The sequence below is a fragment of the Archocentrus centrarchus genome, chromosome 2 (assembly GCF_007364275.1).
Source record: "Archocentrus centrarchus isolate MPI-CPG fArcCen1 chromosome 2, fArcCen1, whole genome shotgun sequence".
NCBI classification, from domain to species: Eukaryota; Metazoa; Chordata; class Actinopteri; order Cichliformes; family Cichlidae; genus Archocentrus; species Archocentrus centrarchus.
In genome coordinates, this window is record NC_044347.1 from 21,488,713 (window position 1) to 21,508,982 (window position 20,270).

The 20,270-nt window shown below is 43.0% G+C and overlaps 1 protein-coding gene across 13 annotated transcripts in view; it reads left to right on the top strand.

Annotated features, from left to right (window-relative positions):
* The window catches only part of LOC115794613 (muscleblind-like protein 2a), a 51,646-nt gene extending 32,562 nt beyond the window's left edge, over positions 1-19,084 (top strand). For 3 of the 13 annotated variants that reach the window (XM_030750228.1, XM_030750237.1, XM_030750221.1), the window contains 8 exons: positions 2,110-2,274; positions 3,208-3,411; positions 5,684-5,944; positions 9,705-9,758; positions 10,231-10,381; positions 12,112-12,147; positions 13,250-13,344; positions 17,222-19,084. In XM_030750228.1, the coding sequence (XP_030606088.1) occupies positions 2,110-2,274; positions 3,208-3,411; positions 5,684-5,944; positions 9,705-9,758; positions 10,231-10,381; positions 12,112-12,147; positions 13,250-13,344; positions 17,222-17,236 (981 nt within the window). In that variant the 3' untranslated portion in view covers positions 17,237-19,084. The remainder of the gene's footprint in view (positions 1-2,109; positions 2,275-3,207; positions 3,412-5,683; positions 5,945-9,704; positions 9,759-10,230; positions 10,382-12,111; positions 12,148-13,249; positions 13,345-17,221) is intronic. The other 10 variants (XM_030750268.1, XM_030750245.1, XM_030750253.1 and 7 more) reach the window with 10 other exon arrangements.
* Positions 19,085-20,270: the final 1,186 nt, after the last annotated feature.

Here is a 20,270-nt window from a genome sequence, read left to right on the forward strand (position 1 = left end):
AGACCTGAAGACAATTTTTTTATTTACTGAGAGCCAAGCTCATAGCTTGAGCCATGTTTGATTAAAAGTTCTTCCCTGTTTGCCCCGCCCACTTAATGTAGAAGATCAGGGCTCTCATTGTGGATGTATAGACTTGGACAAGTTGAGCTTCAATTTCCAATTCCCCACAATTTGAGCTTTAAAGCCATTGCGCTAATAGAAACGATCCATATCATACTTTTGTGCATTTGCATCACACTCCACGGGATCTATTGCGGTTATATGCTTTGGAATAATGTATTATCTACCTCCAGAGTTCAGGTTCAACTCAAAATACTAAAAGGAACCCTGAAACTACCCAGGCATGTGAAGGGGACCTAATATGCTTATTTCCAACTATATATTTTTAATTCTTGGACTCTTGGAAATTGTAGAGTGTCCTCTAGAGGGCAAACTATGCAACAGCAAAGGTTGGTTGAAGGGTGTTTCTCCCGTCTTTTCTTTAAGGATCTCCACACTTGTCATCAAACAGACCCAAGAGTGGAGAAACTTTCTTAAGCAGAGTATTTAGAGCAGTCTGAAACCTGAGCTTTTGGCTCGTGTCAGTTACTTGTACATACACTGACCTCATCATTTGAAACTTAACAGCATATATCTGACAGAAAAAAGGGGAAAGCATAATAGCCCTCCTTTAAGATAACAGTGAAGCACACTTAAGTGGATTAGCAGCAACAATTTGCACTGGGGTTCAACTCATCCACATATACTCTTTACAGCTTACTGATAATCATATCAGGATATCGATATAATATTAATACATTCCTCACTTCACTTGAAACTGGCTGGGTTATTTTTTTCATTGGCAGTTTCACAAGTCACTGCACCGCTCAGCTGGAGTCTCCATACCCTGTCAAATATAATACACATCATTGCACACACCAGACCGCCACAGTGCATGAGACACATCCTGTGCATGGCTGTGCCCGGTGGTCTGTTGTCATTTTGTCTGTCTGAGTCTGGACTGGAAATAGTGTTTGAGTGCAGCACTTGAGTAATTAAACTCAGTCATAACCAATCACTGCATGGAAACTAGGCAGACCTGTCATACTTCTATATAAGAGGAAATTAGAGGAGTCATGATACTAATCAGGCCACTGCCCTGAGGCTCATCTGTGTCATGGAGTTAAGGGTCATTTGGACAAAGCAGCAGCCCCATTGCTTTGAGTTTAGCTTCAGTTGCCTCTTCCCTCCCTCACATTCACCAAGACTTGCTGTGTCATGCCAGCTATGTCATCTCTCCTATTGTCTCCTTGGCCACTGGCCTCTGCGCTAATTGCTATCAGTCTGTTCTGCCCACATCTTTTCCAGTGCTTCTTTCCTTACCTTTACTTACCATCTTCCTAACAGCTCCACAGTCTGTTTTCCCACTTCCATTCACTTTGTCACTCCCACATGACCTCTCCTCTCTTCTGCCCACTCTCGTTGCAGCAAGCATAGAAGCCTGGATCCATATTGGATTATTGTGTTTGCCGTTAGCCTCTGGGTTGACAGTGTAATTGCCTTCGTCCACCAGGGCCTCTGAAAGCCTGACCCTGCCAACTATGCATTTGCATTTCCACAGAGAATATCACAGAATCTGTCCATCAAAAAGCTGCAGAGATTTTAGCTGTGATGGCTAGATCACAAACTGCTCCTAGAGAAGTAGAGCCTTTGTGTATTGCCCCTGTCATTTTCTTATCTGCCATGAGTACTAGCTAGTCAGTGTGTCCATGTTGCAAGCATGACCTTTTAACCTGCCAGTTAAAAAAGCTAGCAAATCAAATGGTAATCATCTTTCATAACATTGTTTCTACTCTAAAGCACAAACATTCCCCATGATTTTTATATTTCACTCTCTGTATGAATATGTATGCTGCCTTCAAGCACCTGATGTTTTGGAGTCAGTGCCCACGTATCTGCCACATCCTCAGGCAGACCCACAGTGAGGTTCATCAACAAAAACCTGGCCTCTTTTCAGTGCATTCTGTTGCTGAGAGACTTGGAAGTTTTCAGTCCAATAATGACCTGGTTTGCCTCTCTCTCTCCCTCTCCCCTTCCTCTCTTCTATCACATTTGTTTACTTCTTCTCAGGGTCGCTGCACACGAGAGAACTGCAAATACCTCCACCCACCCGCTCACCTGAAGACCCAGCTGGAGATCAACGGGCGAAACAACCTGATCCAGCAGAAGACAGCCGCCGCCATGTTGGCTCAACAGATGCAGTTCATGATCCCCGGCACCACCATGCAACCTGTGGTTAGTGTGGCCTCGCTGCTGTGGGAATTGACTGCCTCTCTAAGAAAACAGCAGTGAATTCCATTGTTGTGCTTAGCTTTAAAAGTTTTGGCATTGGTCCTGTTAAAACATGCAGCCTGTTGTCATAACTGGTTTAATTTATTAAAGTTGTTGCCAGAAAAGAATTTTGACCGCAGTTACCCTTCATGCCAGTGCCAGCTTTAAATGGCAAGCATTGTGATTCACTGAGGAAAATACAGTTCAGTAAAGTACAGTCACACAGCATTTTGATTAGGTGCTTTATTGTTATTTAAACTCTCTGATTTGACTGTTTTTAGATGGCATCCCAGGCTCTGAAGATCAGAGATTCGTTTTTAGGATCGCTGCTGTTGTAATGCCCTTGTGCAACGTACAAAAGTCCCCAGTTGCCCTCTGGGAGTTGCTCAGCAGTCAGCAGCGGCTGCACTGGGCAGCTGCCAGGTGCGACTGTGTTTAACTGCATCAGTGTAGGGCTAGGTGTAACTGAAAAAGAATGTGCACGCTCAGCAAAATCTTCCCAGTATACAGAACATTTAAAAAAAAAAAAAAAAAAAAGCTCAACCTCTCTTGTTTCTACTCGCACGTTTCCTCTCTCTCTCTCTCTTTTTTCTCTCATACCTATCCCTTTCTGTTCCCCCAGCTTTCCCACTCTCTCTCTCTCTCTACCTGCCACATTCTCTCCTGAATCTCTCTGCACAGCTGCTCTTTCCCCTTACTTCTCTCTTTGTTTTTCATCTCTGTACCCTCTTTCTGCCTTTCACCCTCCGCTTCCCACTATCCCTGCCTACATCCATCATCTTACAGTTCTGCTATTTTTTTTTTTTTTTTATCTATCTGTACCATTTTAATTAAGGATGTGGAAAATAGCTACTGAAAGAGCAGCCATAAACTTGCAGTTTTCCTCTCTATCTGCAGCAGACGTTTCCAGTCAGCCAGGGGCTGGGGTCCAGCGCAGGTTTAAGCTACACGCCCTACCTGACTCCCATGTCCCACAGCATGGGTCTGGTGCCCACAGACATCCTGCCCAGCACCCCGGTTATTGTCCCCGGCAGCCCGCCCGTCTCCGTGACTGCCGGCTCCTCCGCCAACCAGAAACTTCTGCGTACTGACAAGCTGGAGGTGACCCACCTGATCAGAATTCCCGTGCATGGCAGTTAATCATAGTGAATGTGCTCTTTGAGGCTACGAAGTGTAATTAATGTAGCATCTTACTGTGATTATAAATGAGTATCCTTTATAGTTGAGGAGCATTTACAGGACCCTCTCTGGTGCAGAAGCTCCAAAAACATGCATATTCTCTCAAAAGATTTTCTTTATACTGTTAAAAAAAAATGCAAAGTACTTCCTTAATTACCACAAGAGTTTTCAACAAAAACAATACAGCCATATAGAAATTCAAAGCACCATTAAAGCACTCCAACAACCTTTAAAAAAGATTTAACTTTCCTCTTTGAATTTGCTTTTTTGAATGCAGCTACTTGTAGTATAAATTGCCTTAGATAATGACCTGAAAGGGGAAACAAGTTTTTTAGCATTCTGTTACATAAGCAAGTAATAAATGACATGAATAAATACGCTTTGAAGTTGCCTCGGAATAAGCCCAAATAAACAATTCGGGCTCCGAAAAAGTCAAGTGGGAGCAAAACAATTAAATCTCACATCATGTTTCTTTTATTTAAAAAAAAAGCCTGCAAGATTTGTAACTGCAGTAGCTGTTTTATAACCACCACATGTCCGGGCTTTGTCTTCAGCAGGAGATAATTCTTCATAGAAACATCACTCTTAGGCTCCTCACCTCATAGTTCTTTATATCAGCTACGTCCTTGAACATGACTTAAGAGACGTGATTGCACTATCCCTTACAGAAGTCATAAATAAGATAGTGTTGTTGAAGATATTTTAATTGGAATTTTTTCAAGATAAACTGCTACTTGCTAGACAGACGCAGTATCGACTGGGACGCTTTCAGCAACTTCAGCCGTCTCCATCTGCCCCCTGGCAAACAACGCTGAATGAGAATAGCTCGGTAATTGTGAAGCAGTGCAGTTTTTTTTTTTTTCCCACTATATTTATAAAGATAAACAATAATCTCCCTAAGACCTAGAGGTGATGCGTAGGTGTGTGCCTGTATGTGTTTTTCTGCAGAGTGCTATCACTTAGCAACTGAATGAAGCAGCCTCTAATGAAACAGTATCCCTCTGAGACACTTACACTCCCCCACAAAGCCATCGTGCATGCACACGCGCGTGTGTGTGTGTGTGTGTGTCTATGTCTGTGTGTGCCTGCAAATGTGTGCGTGTGCGTCTCAGTCCCAGAGTGCAAGTCAAAAGCAGATCCCCCTGTGATTACGCCCAAGACTCTGAGCAGTTGAACACCGACCGGTTCAGCGATTCCACAATCACTGCGGTTTTCTTACATTTTGTCGAGTCCTTTTCACACTGTCCAAAACTAATTCATAGTCTGTTAAAAAAAAAAAAAAGTTTTTGTGCATGGAAATATTTCACACGTCTGGTTTCTTTAATTTTTTACAGAAAAGATTTTTGCAGCAAAATCAAGTTTGGGAATTTTTTTTTTTCCCCTTTTAATATCACGCATATAATGTGTTTTATTTTGAAATCCTGTATTGCTGATAAAGTTTGGGAGAGCAGCGTTACTGCATAGATCTTTTTGGGACAGGAGTGCACAACTATAAATAGATCTATATGCCAAATGTTTATACAGAATGCTTTTAATATTTTCCCATATAGGTGATATACACAGCCTAATTCATTATGTGCTGTTAATTGTTATTGTTGCTATCATATAGGCGTTGTGTGAAAGAAGATCTTTTGGCTCTATCATGCAGTATTAAAATATGCATATAGAGGTTGACTGTGCATGATCAGTACAGGCAGTGAGCATGCTTTATCTTATTGAATAGAAATGTATGCATTTTTCTGTTCTTTTTTTTTTTATATCATGTTATTAACAGAAGTGTAGATAATATTTGAGTAAATGAAACCCAGAATGAGTATACTGTTTAAAACATATGCTGGTGGTTTTCCTTTGGCCAAAAGTTTTTCCCAACTGGAAAATCCCTCATGTTTCAGTCAGATGTCAAAATGTCAGAAGCTTAAAAAAGAAATCTAATAATTTCATCAAGTTTTTGCTGTCTGCCTGAGTCACCTTGGTAGTGGGCTGACTGCAGTAAGAGGATGACAAGAAACAAATGGAACTGGAGCCGGCTAATGCAATGAGAACGGCCTTATTTAGTTTCCTGAGATGCACTGAAAGCCTGAGCATTCACAGTTTTGTCTCTGTGTGTATTTGTTTTCTCTTTGTGCACGCATACATACGTGTGTGTGTGTGTGTGTGTGTGTCCGTCCGTCCATCTGACTTTCCCCGCTCCCAGGTTTGCCGCGAGTTCCAGCGGGGCAACTGCGCTCGCGGCGAGACGGACTGCCGCTTCGCCCACCCGAGCGACAGCCCCATGATCGACACCAGCGACAACACGGTCACCGTCTGCATGGACTACATCAAGAGCCGCTGCTCTCGCGAGAAGTGCAAGTACTTCCACCCCCCCGCCCACCTGCAGGCCAAGATTAAGGCCGCCCAACACCAGGCCAACCAGACAGCTGTGGCTGCGCAAGCTGCTGCCACAGCTGCAGCCATGGTGAGAGCCACAGCCCACCTACTGAGTCGCGTGCCGTCACAGCGGTAGAGCAGGAAAGACACAAACTTAGGTGCCGTTTACACGAGACCGTTTTCATTTTGAAACGGTGTCGTTTTGATGCGTTTCGGCCTTGCGTTTACACGACAACGGTGTCGTTTTGATGCGTTTCGCCCTTCTGTTTACACGACAACAGAGTGAAAACGATGTGTTTCAGAAACGGGGTCCAGAGTGGAGCGTTTCAGAAACGCACCGGCTTGCGTTTTCGTGTAAACACTTGAAACCGGGGTGATTTGAAAACGCTCGACTCGCACATGCGCACTATGGTTGCGACGGCCAGTTTTTCGCGCACGCGCAAACTGATAAACAGTACTCGCGGATTCACGAGTGCTTCTTATGCTTTTCCTGTGTTTTTACCGTTTTGTAATTCAGCGTTGTGTGCAGCAGCGATCCAACCTCATCATCTGTCCACACAAAACCTCTCACATTGGCCGTTTTGTAAGTAATGAACAATTTGCCGCACTACCTACTGTGTCACTCCACGCATGCGCGTCTTGCGTAAACAAACTGCAAAGAGAAAACCAACGCCAACTTGTGGCCTGGCATGGGAACTACATCGTTTTCATCGTTTCACATGTCCTCGTGTAAACGCGGATCGTTTCTGAAATGCCATCGTGTAAACGAAAGGCTGAAACGCATCAAAACGACACCGTTTCCAGTGAAAACGGCCTCGTGTAAACGGCACCTTAGTAGATTCACAAGGTTTCTGCGTGTTTAGTGTTTATAGTGAAAGAGCTTGTAACAATTTGGTGGGCTGTTTTATAGCTCCTATATACAGTATACCTTTCTAATAAGAGCTAAGATGGTGGAAGACTTTTATACATTTTTTTATATTATTTGTGCATCAAATAAATGATGATTGGAAGTTTTATGGCTATAGGTAGGAAGAGCAACGTAGTATATATAGTATATCCCAATGCAGTAAAATTTATTATAGCAGAGGGCAACTGGTAATAAAACTGCTGTGCCTAGTGCTGCCTGCCTCTATGCAAAGCACATATGGTTTCAGATCAGAGACCCTTCTGAGCAAAGTTTATGCTAGTACACAACACATAGGCCCTCTGAAAGCAGAACATTAATACAAATCATCTTGACTTACACAATATCTAAACACATGTTGCTGACCATGTCACCTACAGTAACATAAAATGTGGAGCACTGCTTTATTACTGCACAAAACCTACCCACCTCTGCCGGGTTTATTCTAGTGGACTCCAGTGTGCAATTCACCAACAATAGTCATCCCAAAGAGTGGCCGTTGTATACAATAAAAAGGGTTTAGTGAGACCTAAACAAATCAGTATAACGCTGCAAGAACAATCTGTTATTATCTCTCTGCAGTCCTCTTTTATTTTCCAATGCCCTTGTTTCATACAAAGACAATATCCTGGCTCACCCCCTCATCCCACCCCACTGCTCTCAATGATAAGTGCGGTTCTCTGCAGATCAGTGCAAATTGAATTTGGGATGGATGAGGATGTAGCATCACGGGTGGGGTGGGCGGGGGTGGGGGGAGGGGGTGTGGTTACCCACCTCTGCCTTTATTTGGAACAAAAAAAATAAATAATTCTCCAACAAACTGAGGGACAGAAAAGGCAGACAGGCAGAATTCAAGGCAGGCAGACAGACAGGGAGAAGAGTTTGGCTTCATATCTCGGCTGCGCCCCGCCTTTCCCCAGCCTCTGAGCGGCTTCTTTTGAATGACCCTGTGGCTGCTGCACTCGCACACCTTGCACTGCGCCAGTGTGCTCACTGACTTTTTTTTTTTTTTTTTCCCCTCCATGGCATGAGCATGCTTTGTGCGTCGCACATACCTCTCATCGGCTGGCTCCATTGCTGCTTGCTCTCCCCTCTTCTTCCTTCATGAATCCACAGTGTGGATGATCAGGCAGGTTTAGTGTGTGCACATAGTGGCAGCTGCATGCAGGCAGGAAAACACCAACAAATTGAAGCGTCCATAAATAAGAAAAAGGCCTTGAGACCCAAAGGCGCTGTAACCTGACGTTGACCTGACAGCGCTGTTTTCTTAAAGGTACTACAAGTACTTAGCTCATCGACTTGCTCATCGGGAACACAGTTGAAGATTTAGTTTATGCTGGGAGTGTATCGTCTTGCTCATACTCCTCCTGTCTTCCTCCCCAGTTTATCAACTTTATGACCCAATTCCCAAATTACCTTGTGCAGTCAGAGTCTGTGCTAGAGGTGAGAGGGGCCAACCTTAGGACAATGAGTTGTTTAGTCAGCACCTTTAATCCAATTTTCTTTTGGTCGTTTTATTGAAGCGGAGACTCATAAAAGCCCATTTTGCTGCACTGCTGTGAATAGGTAAAACCATTATCCACAATTTGCTGTTTAAAATCTAAAGCAAATAGGATAAAGCACACCGTAGATAAGGTTACACATTAACTGATACAGTTACAGTAAAAAGAGCCTCTCGCTGAGATTATGTTGTCTCACTGTGCCACACTACGTGTCGCTCGCCACGCTGTGATCTTTTTCCTCATTGCGAAGGCGAACGCAGTCATCTTTGCTTTTCATGTCACTTTAATAGAGCATCTTTCATTTGAACTAACCCCAGTGTTTAACCGCAGTGCATCAGAAATGCATTATTGATGTTACATACTATTAGAAAAAAACCCCACATACATGAAGCATAGGCTTGTGCATGGACCCTTAAAGAAGTGCTGTGTGTTCATCACACCCATGTCATCTTTTTTTTTTTCCTCCTCTCAGCAGCAACACCAAATATCAGGATTTTTGTTTAAATAAATGAGCGAAAACAATAATTTGATAAAAAATGACTTTTTTTTTTTTTTTACTTAGAGTTAGAGGAATTTTAATAAACAGAGCTCCACATTATGTTATTAAACTATAACTTTGCCTCACCTTCCCGAGTTCAATAATCACACTAACAAGCCACACACCCTCACGACGCAGATGTAGTTTGAGGATGTGACGCTCCAGAGAAGGATGTGATTGTTAAACTAACTTTACTAATTTGTAGTTTGTTTTTTAAATTTGCCTTCACAAAAGGTATCCAGTTCTTGCTGCTGGTTACAGTGGCAGACTATTTATTACCTCACACACATCCCAGGCTGCTGTGTGTGTTTTAACATTTGTCAGCCCCCCCCCTGAACCACCTCGCCTCATCGAATAGGTTAGCTTTCTCCAGGAGCGCTGTAACGGTTGTGCGTGTGTAGGTCTGTAGTGTCATACTTTGAAGGTTGTCGAGAACTTCAGCGCAGATCTCGCATCAAGTGTCAGTTTAGTATTCGTAGTGCGAGTCAGTCGTGTTTAGCTTACTAGTCTCCTGTCTTGTGTAGCTGTTTCAGGCAGCTGTTCAGACGTAGTTACTAAATGCTTTCCCAGTAGCTGCAGAGTACACTGTAGTATATTTCTCTTTTTTTTTTAACTAAAGGTTAATGTAGATGCTTTTTTTTTTGGCTTTTGTACTAATTCAAAAAAGTAGCAATGTTTCTTTAAAGTAAACAAAGCCAATTTTTTTGTTTATGTGCATGCCTATTGTTTTGTATGTGGTATACTTGCATTCAGATTATTTTTGTTTTTGTTTTTTTCCTTCTCACCTATCCACAATGCAATGCTGTCCCCCATGACGCACCTCTGCTTGCTGTTACCTGTATGTTAATACGCTTGAATCCCATTGGCCCACTGCCATCATGTGCTCGCTGCCTGCTAATTAAAGACTCAGTCGACTGCCAAAGCAATGAAGCGACCCCTCGAGGCAACTGTAGACCTGGTACTTTGACCTTTCACCTTTTGCTTTGCATGTAGCTTCTTTAATTGTACTGTAGCCACTCACAAAATTTAATTTGGCTCTTTTGTTTTTGTGAAACCCTGTAAGAGACTTTAATGTATAAATATGTATCATTTATGATCACCAGTGGCAAATCTAGATTGTACTGTACATTTATTAACTGAATGACTACAATGTAATGTTAAAGTAGTTCCAGTTATCAAACTACTTTCTTTAATGTTGTTGTTGACGATTGCCTTGCTATGGTGTAGTTTCTCATTGTCCTTGTGATAATTACAGCAAGTTTCCATTTTTGCCTTCTTGTGCTGTGCATAGTCAAATACCAGATTTAGGAAATGTTAGTATCGACTTGTGTAAGTATACAGTTCAAATTTGCTGTGCTCCTGTTGTGTGTGTGTGTGTGTGTGTGTGTGTGTGTGTGTGTGTGTGTGTGTGTGTGTGCGTTGGTGGCTAGGCATTCCCCCACGGTGTCCTCCAGCCCCTACCAAAGAGACCAGCACTTGAGAAGAGCAACGGAGCGAGCTCCCTGTTCAACCCCAGTGTTTTGCACTACCAGCAGGCGCTGGCCAACGCACAGCTCCAGCAGCCCGCTTTCTTTCCCACAGGTAAGATACGCACACTCATAGAAGCCATTCATAGGTATGCACACACACACACACACACAGATGGACAGCTACCCTCCAGAGGTGTTGTTTTGTAGCGTCACGTGCTAAAAGAGGGATTCTCACATGAGCGTTTACATCTGTTTAGTCTAATTTTCATCTTTTGGCGTGGATTAATTTGAGTGCTCACTATTCCCTGTGCCATCCCTAAACTTTCATCTAGTGCCTGCAAATATAAACACATAATTGCTGCCAGGTGGAAGGGCAGTGCAAGCTTTGATCAGAGCAATGAGAGCTATCATATATTACCACCTCAATATGATACACCTGCCAGTTTAATCCCCCAAGCATACAAAGGAGTAAAACATGCCCAACTTGTCTAACACAAATGCGATAATAAAAAAGCAAAAATGTAACCATCTTATACAAAATATGCTGATTATTGTTGTTCTTAAGGTAATTTTGTTGCAGTTTTACCCAAATTTATTCAGGTCTTCTCCCTTATTCCACATTAATTCTTTCCCTACAAATAAACACCCTCACTGCTCCTCACACAGAAACTAGCAGTAGCTGAAGGGCCTTTGAGTCACTTGCTAAATGAGTTAACTACAGTTAATCTGGTAGCCTGTAGCCACACTCATGACTCACGAGGATAAGACTCCCATCCCTTGCTCTTCTTACTACCTACCTGCTCTTTTTGTTTCCTTTGTTATGAGATACCTGATGGTCCCTCATCCATCCATCCCTCCCTCTGTGTGTGGGGCGTAGCCTGGCTCACAGTTACCTTTTTTACTAACCTGTTAAATTTCAGATAGGTGGGGTTTCTTCAAAGTTTAGATCAAAAGAAAAGTTTCAGGGGGTATTTGACAGTGCTATTTCTGTGATGGGTGCAGTAAAAACCCCACGTATCTCCATCTGATCCATATCTGGATGGAAAGCCTGTGCACATCATTGTACTGACTCTGCATGATGCTGCTGTCTGGCACACCTCTTCGGTTGTTTTCTTTCATTTTTTTTTCTTTTTACAAAAAAATGCATTTTTTTTTCCTTCATTTGGTTATTTTTCATCAGTTTGCTTATATATGATATGATAATTAAATCATGTGCAGCTATTAAAATGCAAGAAGAATAATGACAAAACTAGAAACATGCAGAACAACTTTGTAAAAGGCTGAACCTAACACATCAGCACGCTCAAGTCTTTTTTAATTATCGCGCGACCCGAAATCACAAATTTGTGCCAGCTCTACAATTTGTGAAAAAAAAAAAAAAAAAAATGAATATCCTCTGACCTCAGGAAAACTCAGAAAAATGGAGAAACAGGCAGTTTTAGACAGACTGTGTTAACAGGGGAAAGATTTACATTCATTACATTTGCACTTTGCTAAACTTGGCCACAGTCTTTCGTACAGTATACCCGAGTTTGCTTTATGTTTATCTTTGCTGCAGCTGCATATGAACAGTATTCTAACTAAAAAAAAAATAACCCAACAACCGAATGTCTCTGCTTGCTTTCATAATCAGCTGACATCGCCTCAGTAACTGTAGCAACTGAGCTGAGTGAAGTCCTCGAGCCTTTTTTTTTGTCTTGTCTAACCTTGTTGTTCTCCTTCCTCTCGATTAACCCGTTTATTTCCTCCTCTCTCTCTCTCTCTCTCTCTCTCTCTCTCTCCCTCTCTGTCTCCCCCCTTTCTCTCTCTCTCTCTCTGTCTTTCTCTGCATGAACACAACAGGGTCAGTGTTGTGCATGACTCCTGCTAGCAGTCTTGGTAGGTTCTGACCTTCCCTTTGCTCTCTCTCACACACACACACTGTCTAATTTAGGTGGGAGTTTGAGGGAGGCGGGGCGGGTGGGGGGTTGAATGGGCAGTAGCTGCAGCCCTTGCAGGTGAGACAAAATGTCATCGCTTCATCGCATCACCCCCCCTGATGTGCGATGAAAAGTTTTAGGCTACACGATTGGAATATTGAGTTTTCATCAAGCTGCCCGGACGAGATCGCGCTGCCCATTTTGTTTCACCTGGAAGAGCTGCGACTTTTCAGCTCCTGTTTCCCTACTGACTGACTTTCTTGCTAATGTTTAAAGTGTTAGCGTGGATACTGCAGACTGATCTGTTCTTAAGCTGTAGGATAGCTTCTGTCTGTTTGCTGTGCCGTGTTGATCAGGAAATTTAAATCAGTTTCCCAGAGAAATTACACACAACTGGAGCATTTGTCTCTGCCAACAGGGGATGGGAATTACAACAACAAAAAAAAAAACCCTCTCAGCTGATAACATCAGCAGGTCCAGCATCAGCAAAGAGTAATACGACGACTAGAAATTCTTAACGCGACGCTACGGCAGCCCAAACAGCCGCCTGCTATTTGACTCGTCAGCCCACGCGAATTGAAAGTTCCCATCCCCGCTGCCAAAAATATCATTGTTCATCGTGATTGGTGTCTTGTGCCCTTTAACTTCTCTGGGAAAACAGCAAACTGATTTTCCACATAAATTTCCTTACTTGTGATTGTAATCAGCTTCTCTCCTCTTGTTTTTTTTTTTTTTTTTTTTCTCCCATGCTCTCTTTTTCTTTCTTTCTTTCTTTCTGACTTCCTTTGCTTTGCATTGTGAATGGTTGCATGCCATCTGCCGGTGTAACCCTAACGATGGCTTGCTGGCTCTCTGTAACATCCGCCACCACCACCACCACATCACCCAACAACAACAAACAACAACCCCGCTGACATACACGCACCCACACACGCACCACAACTGTTACCATGATTACCATAATGCTCCACCTACCTGTCCATTGCTACCACCTCCTTCCCTCTTCCCCCCCATTCCTCCTCCTCCTCCTCCCTGTCCCCTTTCCTACCCTCAAAACAAAGTCCCAATGATGTACAGTGCTACGCCTGCTACTGTCTCTGCAGCAACAACTCCTGCCACAAGTGTCCCCTACGCAGCAACAGCACCAGCCAATCAGGTTTGCTCCTTTTAAAGCTTTCTTTCATCAGTCCCTGGAGCTCTGAATAAGTACTCCTAATAGTGGGCCATCATAACCTTAACCCACACCTAGCCCATCCCCATCTGTCCATCCGTGCACCTGCACAGGGCAAGCTCACACAGGCATGAAAGCCTGTGAGTGGGTGTTTTCTAGAGAATTTAAAGCAAAAGAGCCACCTGAGCGTCGTACCTCTTATAAAACACAGCCCCCGTTAGGCAAACCTGACGAGCACTTCTTCAGAGCTCCCACATTTGCAAGTAGTAGTTGTGTTGTGTTGCACTACTTCCTGATTTTTTTTGTTTTTCGCATGTTCTGTTTTTAAGTTTTATTTTCCACTTCTCTTTGTTGTTGTCAAATAAGCCTCTCCATCTGCAGTAGGGGCCTCATCTGTACTGCTTGTGTGCTCTGCAAACACACACACACATTCAAGCAAACACACCAGGGTGATTTCTGCAGTACCTAACAGTCGGTTCGTCACAGCAGCTATGTTGGATCTATTCCTGTTTCCACTCCTCTCAGTTTCACCTTTTTTACCTTTTCCTGGTTGCAGGATAAAAGGGAGAATAAATCATGTGAGGAAGCAGTTCTAGGCTACACTTGTCAGGGTGAGAGACACAGGAAAAAATGATCACAGAAGCTGTCTAAAAATGGCCCCTGATCGGCGGCTCTCCTGTTGCCACGTGTTAGCGAGAGCCAGGGAAGCAAGGCCAGGTTCTGGATGCCAGAGTGACGCATGCGTGCCCCATTTTTAAACCTGGAAATTTCAGCACAATGCTGGCACACCGGCCTCACGCAGCTGGCAATCATTTACTGGTAGTTCTGTATAGAGGTACGCTGAGGACACACAGACGAACAGATGAAAAATGTTTCTGCTACACGGCATGTGGAAATGATCTTAAGTGAATTCAACATGACAACACAGCAAAAGACGCAAAGGACAAATATAAATATTTCTATAAATATCTCTTTTTTTCTGCCTCTACTGCCCCATATTTTTCTTTTATCCTTTTGTCTTAGTGCCTCAATGTAAAATATATATTTAAAATTAAGTTTATACGCTGACGATCAGTTCTTTGGAATTGAACAGTTGCCTATAAAAGTGCTATCTATGACCCATCTGGAATTAAAAATGAAGATTAAGGCTCCCACTGTATGAAGTTACAGCTTCCATTGCAAAATTGAAAAAAAAGAAAATTAATCTTTTCTCCAAGATTCCCCCTTCCGTCATTAACCGTGGGTCTGGTCCCACCACTTTGTGCTTTATTGCCCCTCATAGGCCAGCAGTGTGTGCACTTCCTGTGAGTCACCGACTCTTCCTGTAATTGGCATGCAGCAGCAGTAGCAGCAGGAAGCAGAGCTGCTCTTTAAAGATGCATGTGGGACAAGGAGCCGGAGAAACACTGACGTCAGCCTTTGCTGTCTGTCTCCGTCTGTGCCCCCCCCCCCCCCCATCCCCCCCGACTCTTTCGCTCACCTCCTCCCCACCCCATATAAACGATCCCTCCAGCTAATGCCAGGTATGAACGGGGCCTTGGACACAGTTAGCCCTTGTAATCACCAGCTGTGCTGCATGCAGTACAGTCAATCCCAATCATATAGTTTTTCAGAATACACACCCAGGCATTTTCTAAGGGCACAGGCTGCTGACGTCTCTCGGCCCTGAACAGTGCGGCATTTGTCCTTATACTGGCTGGCTGGCATCAGCTTTTACCCTCAGTTAGCGCGTCGCTTCTTTAACATAAATCCTGGGCCGAGACAGTTGGAGCAGAACTCGCTAATTAATCGGGCATTGTGTTCAGTGGAGGGGATCTGTGTCTAAAGGGTGTTACGCACCCACGTGAGGCCAGGATGTCGCAGACACGTTAAGACGTCAGGAGTCTGGTCGATGCGTGACCCTCTGAACTGTTCACGTGGCGCACATCATTGCATGTCCGTGCACATATTAACCATGTGCTAAGACTGCTGGGGTCTCTAATAGGGAAGTGCTACGTTTTACTGGAGATTGTGAAGTCGCAGCACCCTCTGCTGTCGCTAAATTGCAATGTATTAAGACTTGCAGCCTGTAGGGGATCGCTTTGGCTGCTGGACCGATGGGAAGATTACACTCAAGTAGAATTACACATTGTTATATCGAGGAGCTCTTCAGCTAGAGGACAAGAGTCGGATCCTTCACCTCGCTGTAGAGGGGAACCTGCATTAATTCTTATCACTTAATTATTATTTTATCTTGTGAAATTTGCAAACTAGGTCACTAAGATCCCGTGCAGTTCTGATAATTCGCTGATATTAAAGGGTAAAAAAAGAAGCTGCAGCAGTTTAAAGGTCCGCTGTGGTTCTGTAACACGTCTTCTTCATCTGCCGTCTCTCTAACTCGTTCTGGGCTGAAACGTGCTGCTGGCATCACTGCAGCAAATCAAAGGCAAACAGGACCTGCAAACAGTTCTTGGCGTTTGTTTGTATCGTCCTATCTGTTAAATCCCACCCATCTGGCATCCCATAATTTTTTTTTTTTTTCCCTCCCCTGTCTCCACACTGCACTATGGAGCGCACTTTTCTCTCGACCCGCGCACATCACACGCTCTCGCCCACTGTGGTGACCTCCTGTGATGTGTGACGTGACCAGTGGCATTCTGTCCTTTGCTGGCTGTCCATTGTCTATTAACAAGCAGCATGCAGCTTTGTTCTGCGCTGGCTTGCTGCCAGTGGCACCCACATGATGGCAGCCAGCAGCAGCTCTCCTACCTGTCAGCCCCCCCCCGCCCCCCCGCCCTTATAGGCAATCTCACACTCTCTCTTTCCCTCTTTGTTGTGTCATGGATTAGTCTTTATCTCTTAAAGAGAGAATACAAACAGAGGTGGCCGGACTAGGGTCAAATGCCATTTGCAAATAGTTAGAAGCTTTTGCTCTTATCTGCATGAAACACCAGGCTGGTGGTGTTACCGCAACTCATCAATAAAGCAGAGATGTATTATTCAGAGGCAAATGCTTACCTGTGCTCATCTGACCTTTCTCAGACATCGTTGTTGCGGTAAACACCTCCTACCTGTTGCTTTGGTCTCAGTCTGCTTCAAAGCCATGATTATGTACAATATGCCACATGGACGGACTGCCACAGCTCTTGGGCACACGCGAACATGTTGTTCAGCTTTGGCTGCAGACCTAAAGACCTGTACTAACTTAACGCTAACCAGCTAATCTAATGATTTGGAACAGTGCAAACAACTGCCTAAGATTATAGTCTCAATATTACCTTTAAAACATGCCAAAAAACTTAATTTAATGCTTACAGTGCAAGAAACCAGTACAGTCTGATACCATTTAATGAAGATGCCCGCTGAGGACCTGCAAACTTGTCCTCATGCTCAGTTTTTCACGTCTCTCTCTGTCCTCTTACACCCATGCACACTGTTGTGTTGTTATTACAATTTCCAGCTGGGAACGGCCTTCATTTATTATTGCAATCTTCTTGGCTGATTCCAGCAACAACTTTAAGTGACAGCACACACAAATAAAAATCCTCTGCTCTTCAATGCAGAATTTTATTTTCATAATAAAACATAATTTGCCCCCCCCCCCCCCCCCCCCCCCAAACTGCAGTAGGTTACGGGGTCTGAAAATAAAGTGATTCCCTTATTTATACATCATGTTTCACAGTATTTCTGATCAATTTCTTGTTATTTTAGAATCTTTTAAAAACATGGCCAAACTTTTGAGCTGTAGTGATACTATTTTTCACTGTAAAGCGTATCATACACTTTGATCATAATAGCTTTTCTTGTAGATAAAGTTTGTGTCTTATAGGTAAACTAAACTGCTCTCTCCTTTCTTGTGGCCGTCTTTGTCTCTGTGTTGCAGATCATCCTGAAGTAAGCGTCAGAAAGGGAACGGAGTGTCAAGAAGCTGCACTAGGAAGCCCAAAACAGCCCCTCTGTAAATACTACCTTACCTCTCCCATAGAGGTCCAGCAACCTGCATGCTAAGAGTGTAACACTTCAATTTAACCATAAGAACTGCAGTGCCGGTGTAACACACACACACACAGGAGAAAAACATTTAAAAAAAAGATATTTACTGTATGTATTGCTAGAAAAAAAACTATTAACAATAAAATGTCAAAAATATACTTATGTATAGTACATACATAGCAGACACACTATAGAGGTCATTTTAACAACTGTTCTCTCAGAATACCGTGGATCTCCTCCTCTTGCATATTTATTCTAAGAACCAACCTGCACAATATTCAGCCCTTCGGTTAGTGAAAAGAAACCGATGTTTGATTTGCACTGTATGAAAATATAGTGTTTAATGTCGACGTGGAAAACAGGAAGAGCCACAGAAAACCCATGCACAGCCACACCTACGCATGCAGCACCGCTTTCAAGGTTTTTTTGGGGGTTTTTTTTTTTTTTTTCATCTTGTGGTTGTTGCTTTTCTCCCTGCAAAAGTTGAATGTCCTCGGGGCAGACAGGTCATGCTTTCTTAATGCGATTGTCCCCGCGAGGGTTCCTCCGTGACCCTCGTCTGCCCCTGATGCTGTTAAGATGCCATGATGAAGCTCGTCCTCCCTTCCCTCTGCCAACTTTTCATCTCTGGAAACATCTTGCCAAAGTTGAGGTTTGGAAGAGGTCACATTTTAACACCCTTGAATATTTTTTTTTTCTCTTTTTTCCCCTTTTTGCCACTGCAAATAGGACCCACTCGCCCTTTTCAGTTGCGTCGCTGGGTTCCGATCTTTGATAGATTGCGCGTGCAGTCGTGACAGGAGGAGTCAGAAGATAGTCGTGGCCATTACCGAAAAAGCCTAAAGGCTCAGGTCTGTGCCAAGGGCTCAGCAAAGCTTGAGGGTTCGTTCCAGACATGCCAAGCCTTGTGCGTGTGCGCGTGTGTGTGTGTGTGTGTGTGTGTGTGTGTGTGTGTGTGTGTGTGCGTGCGTGCGTGTGTGTGAGTATGTGTGTGTGTGTGTGTTGGAGACTGATGGTCTGCCGGCAGACTGGGGGTCTGGCACGTGATGGTGACACCAAGTCTGGTAGGAGAGCTTTTTACCTGGAGGAGGGTGAAGGATTTAAGTGCTAAGACTTAACAAAAAAACAAAAAACAAAAACAAAAAACAAAACAAAACAAAAAAAACAAACAAAAAACAAACAAACAGTGCATTCGACGACACCCGTCAAGCAAACAGATGACTTGAACTTTGACTGGAGGGCTATCTGTGACCGTCGGTTGTCCTGTCCAACCCTACTATCACCGATAATCCTGTTCCATTATAGAAAAACTGTAGAAGTGCCTAAAAAAAAAAAAAATGTACTCATCAACAACAACACGTGCATCCAGAGTGTATCACTAAAAGTCACAGACACAACACACTGGGCTGTCAGGAGCTAACTCTTCGGACTCTTCGGGAAAGACATCGCACTCTTTGGCGAGCGCTCATTAACATCACAAGTGACTCTCACCACGAACGGAAGGAGAGAAACGACAAATCAAAAATAGCTTTGTAGAATGTTTGGTGACTTTCACAGCGTCCCATCGTTTTCTTACCACAGTTCTGAGGAGTTTACATGAGGAACGTGAGTGAGAAAACAAATGTATTGTAAACTGTGTAATGTATGTAAAGTGTCTCTTATTTTGAGAGTTTATATTCACGGTTCTAGAAATGTATTCAGAGTTATTTAAGAGTTTGTGTTGTGTCTACTATCAGAGTATGTTTGAAACACCCCCCCCCCCCCCCCCCCCCCCCCCCCCCCCCCCGCCCCATCCAAAAGGAAAAAAAAAACCCTCCACCACCTCCCCCTCCCCCTCCTGGAACAATCATTTGTTTTTTTTTTTTAGAGCATAAAATGTTCTTTTGTCTTTTTTTTTTTTTTTTTGCATTCTGATGACTAGCAGTGTGTTTTAACTCATAACACTAAATTTTATTTGACATTTTTTCAAAAAATTCTGATGTAATTTCATGGTGCTTGATTAACATTGACAATCCACGATCATACACTTTATTCTCTCTTTTTTCCTTTTCCCATTCACTTTGAATGTCCTCACACGCGTTCTGATCTGTGTGTAATATTTGTGGAAGGTGGTTTAAAAAAAAAAAAAAAAAGTTGTATTTTGTTGTAATTTATCTTATGTTAAACTTGGTCAAAATTTTAGTCAAAACAACAAAAAAAAAATTGTTGTAAACTATTCTATTTTGAAATGAATGTAATTTATTGAGCTGTGCTACGTTCTGCACGGTCGGTCATTTCAAGGTCTAACCCGTCGGGCCGGCGAACGAGAGGTCGCGCACATCTCGAGCGATTGGGGGGGGTTAAAAGTCAACCCCACCCTCTCACAGCCCCCTCCCGATGGAAAGCTTACCGGACCTTTCTTGCCTTCTCATCCATAGGAACGATCACGGCGTTGCAGTAATGAGCATAATTATAGAGTCGCTTGTGTTGTTGGGGAAAAAAAATGTTTATTGTATAGATAACATTTTACCAAAAAAAGCAAAGAAAATGTCAAAAAAGATGTACTTTTCACTCTAGTATAATAGTATTTCATAACATAAGTTGTTGCAGTGGCAACCAGATGTTGCAATTACTAAAGTTGGGTATTTTTGTAAATGACATTGTTAAGTTGATTTTTGTTTCTTTTTTTTTTCTTTGCTAGAACACTGTACACACGGTAGATTGTTAAGAAGATACGAACATTTCTTATTCTTCTCTGAGATGACAATGACCTAATATTTTCATTAGCAAATAACCTCTAGTGCAGCCTTTATAGTGCTGTGACTGTAACGCGTAGAGATATAAAATTCATCAATGTTACATAGATTATATATAAATATATATATAAATATATATATATATATATATATATAAGAACTAAATAATCTATAAATTAATAAGATGTACGACTTTCCCCCCTG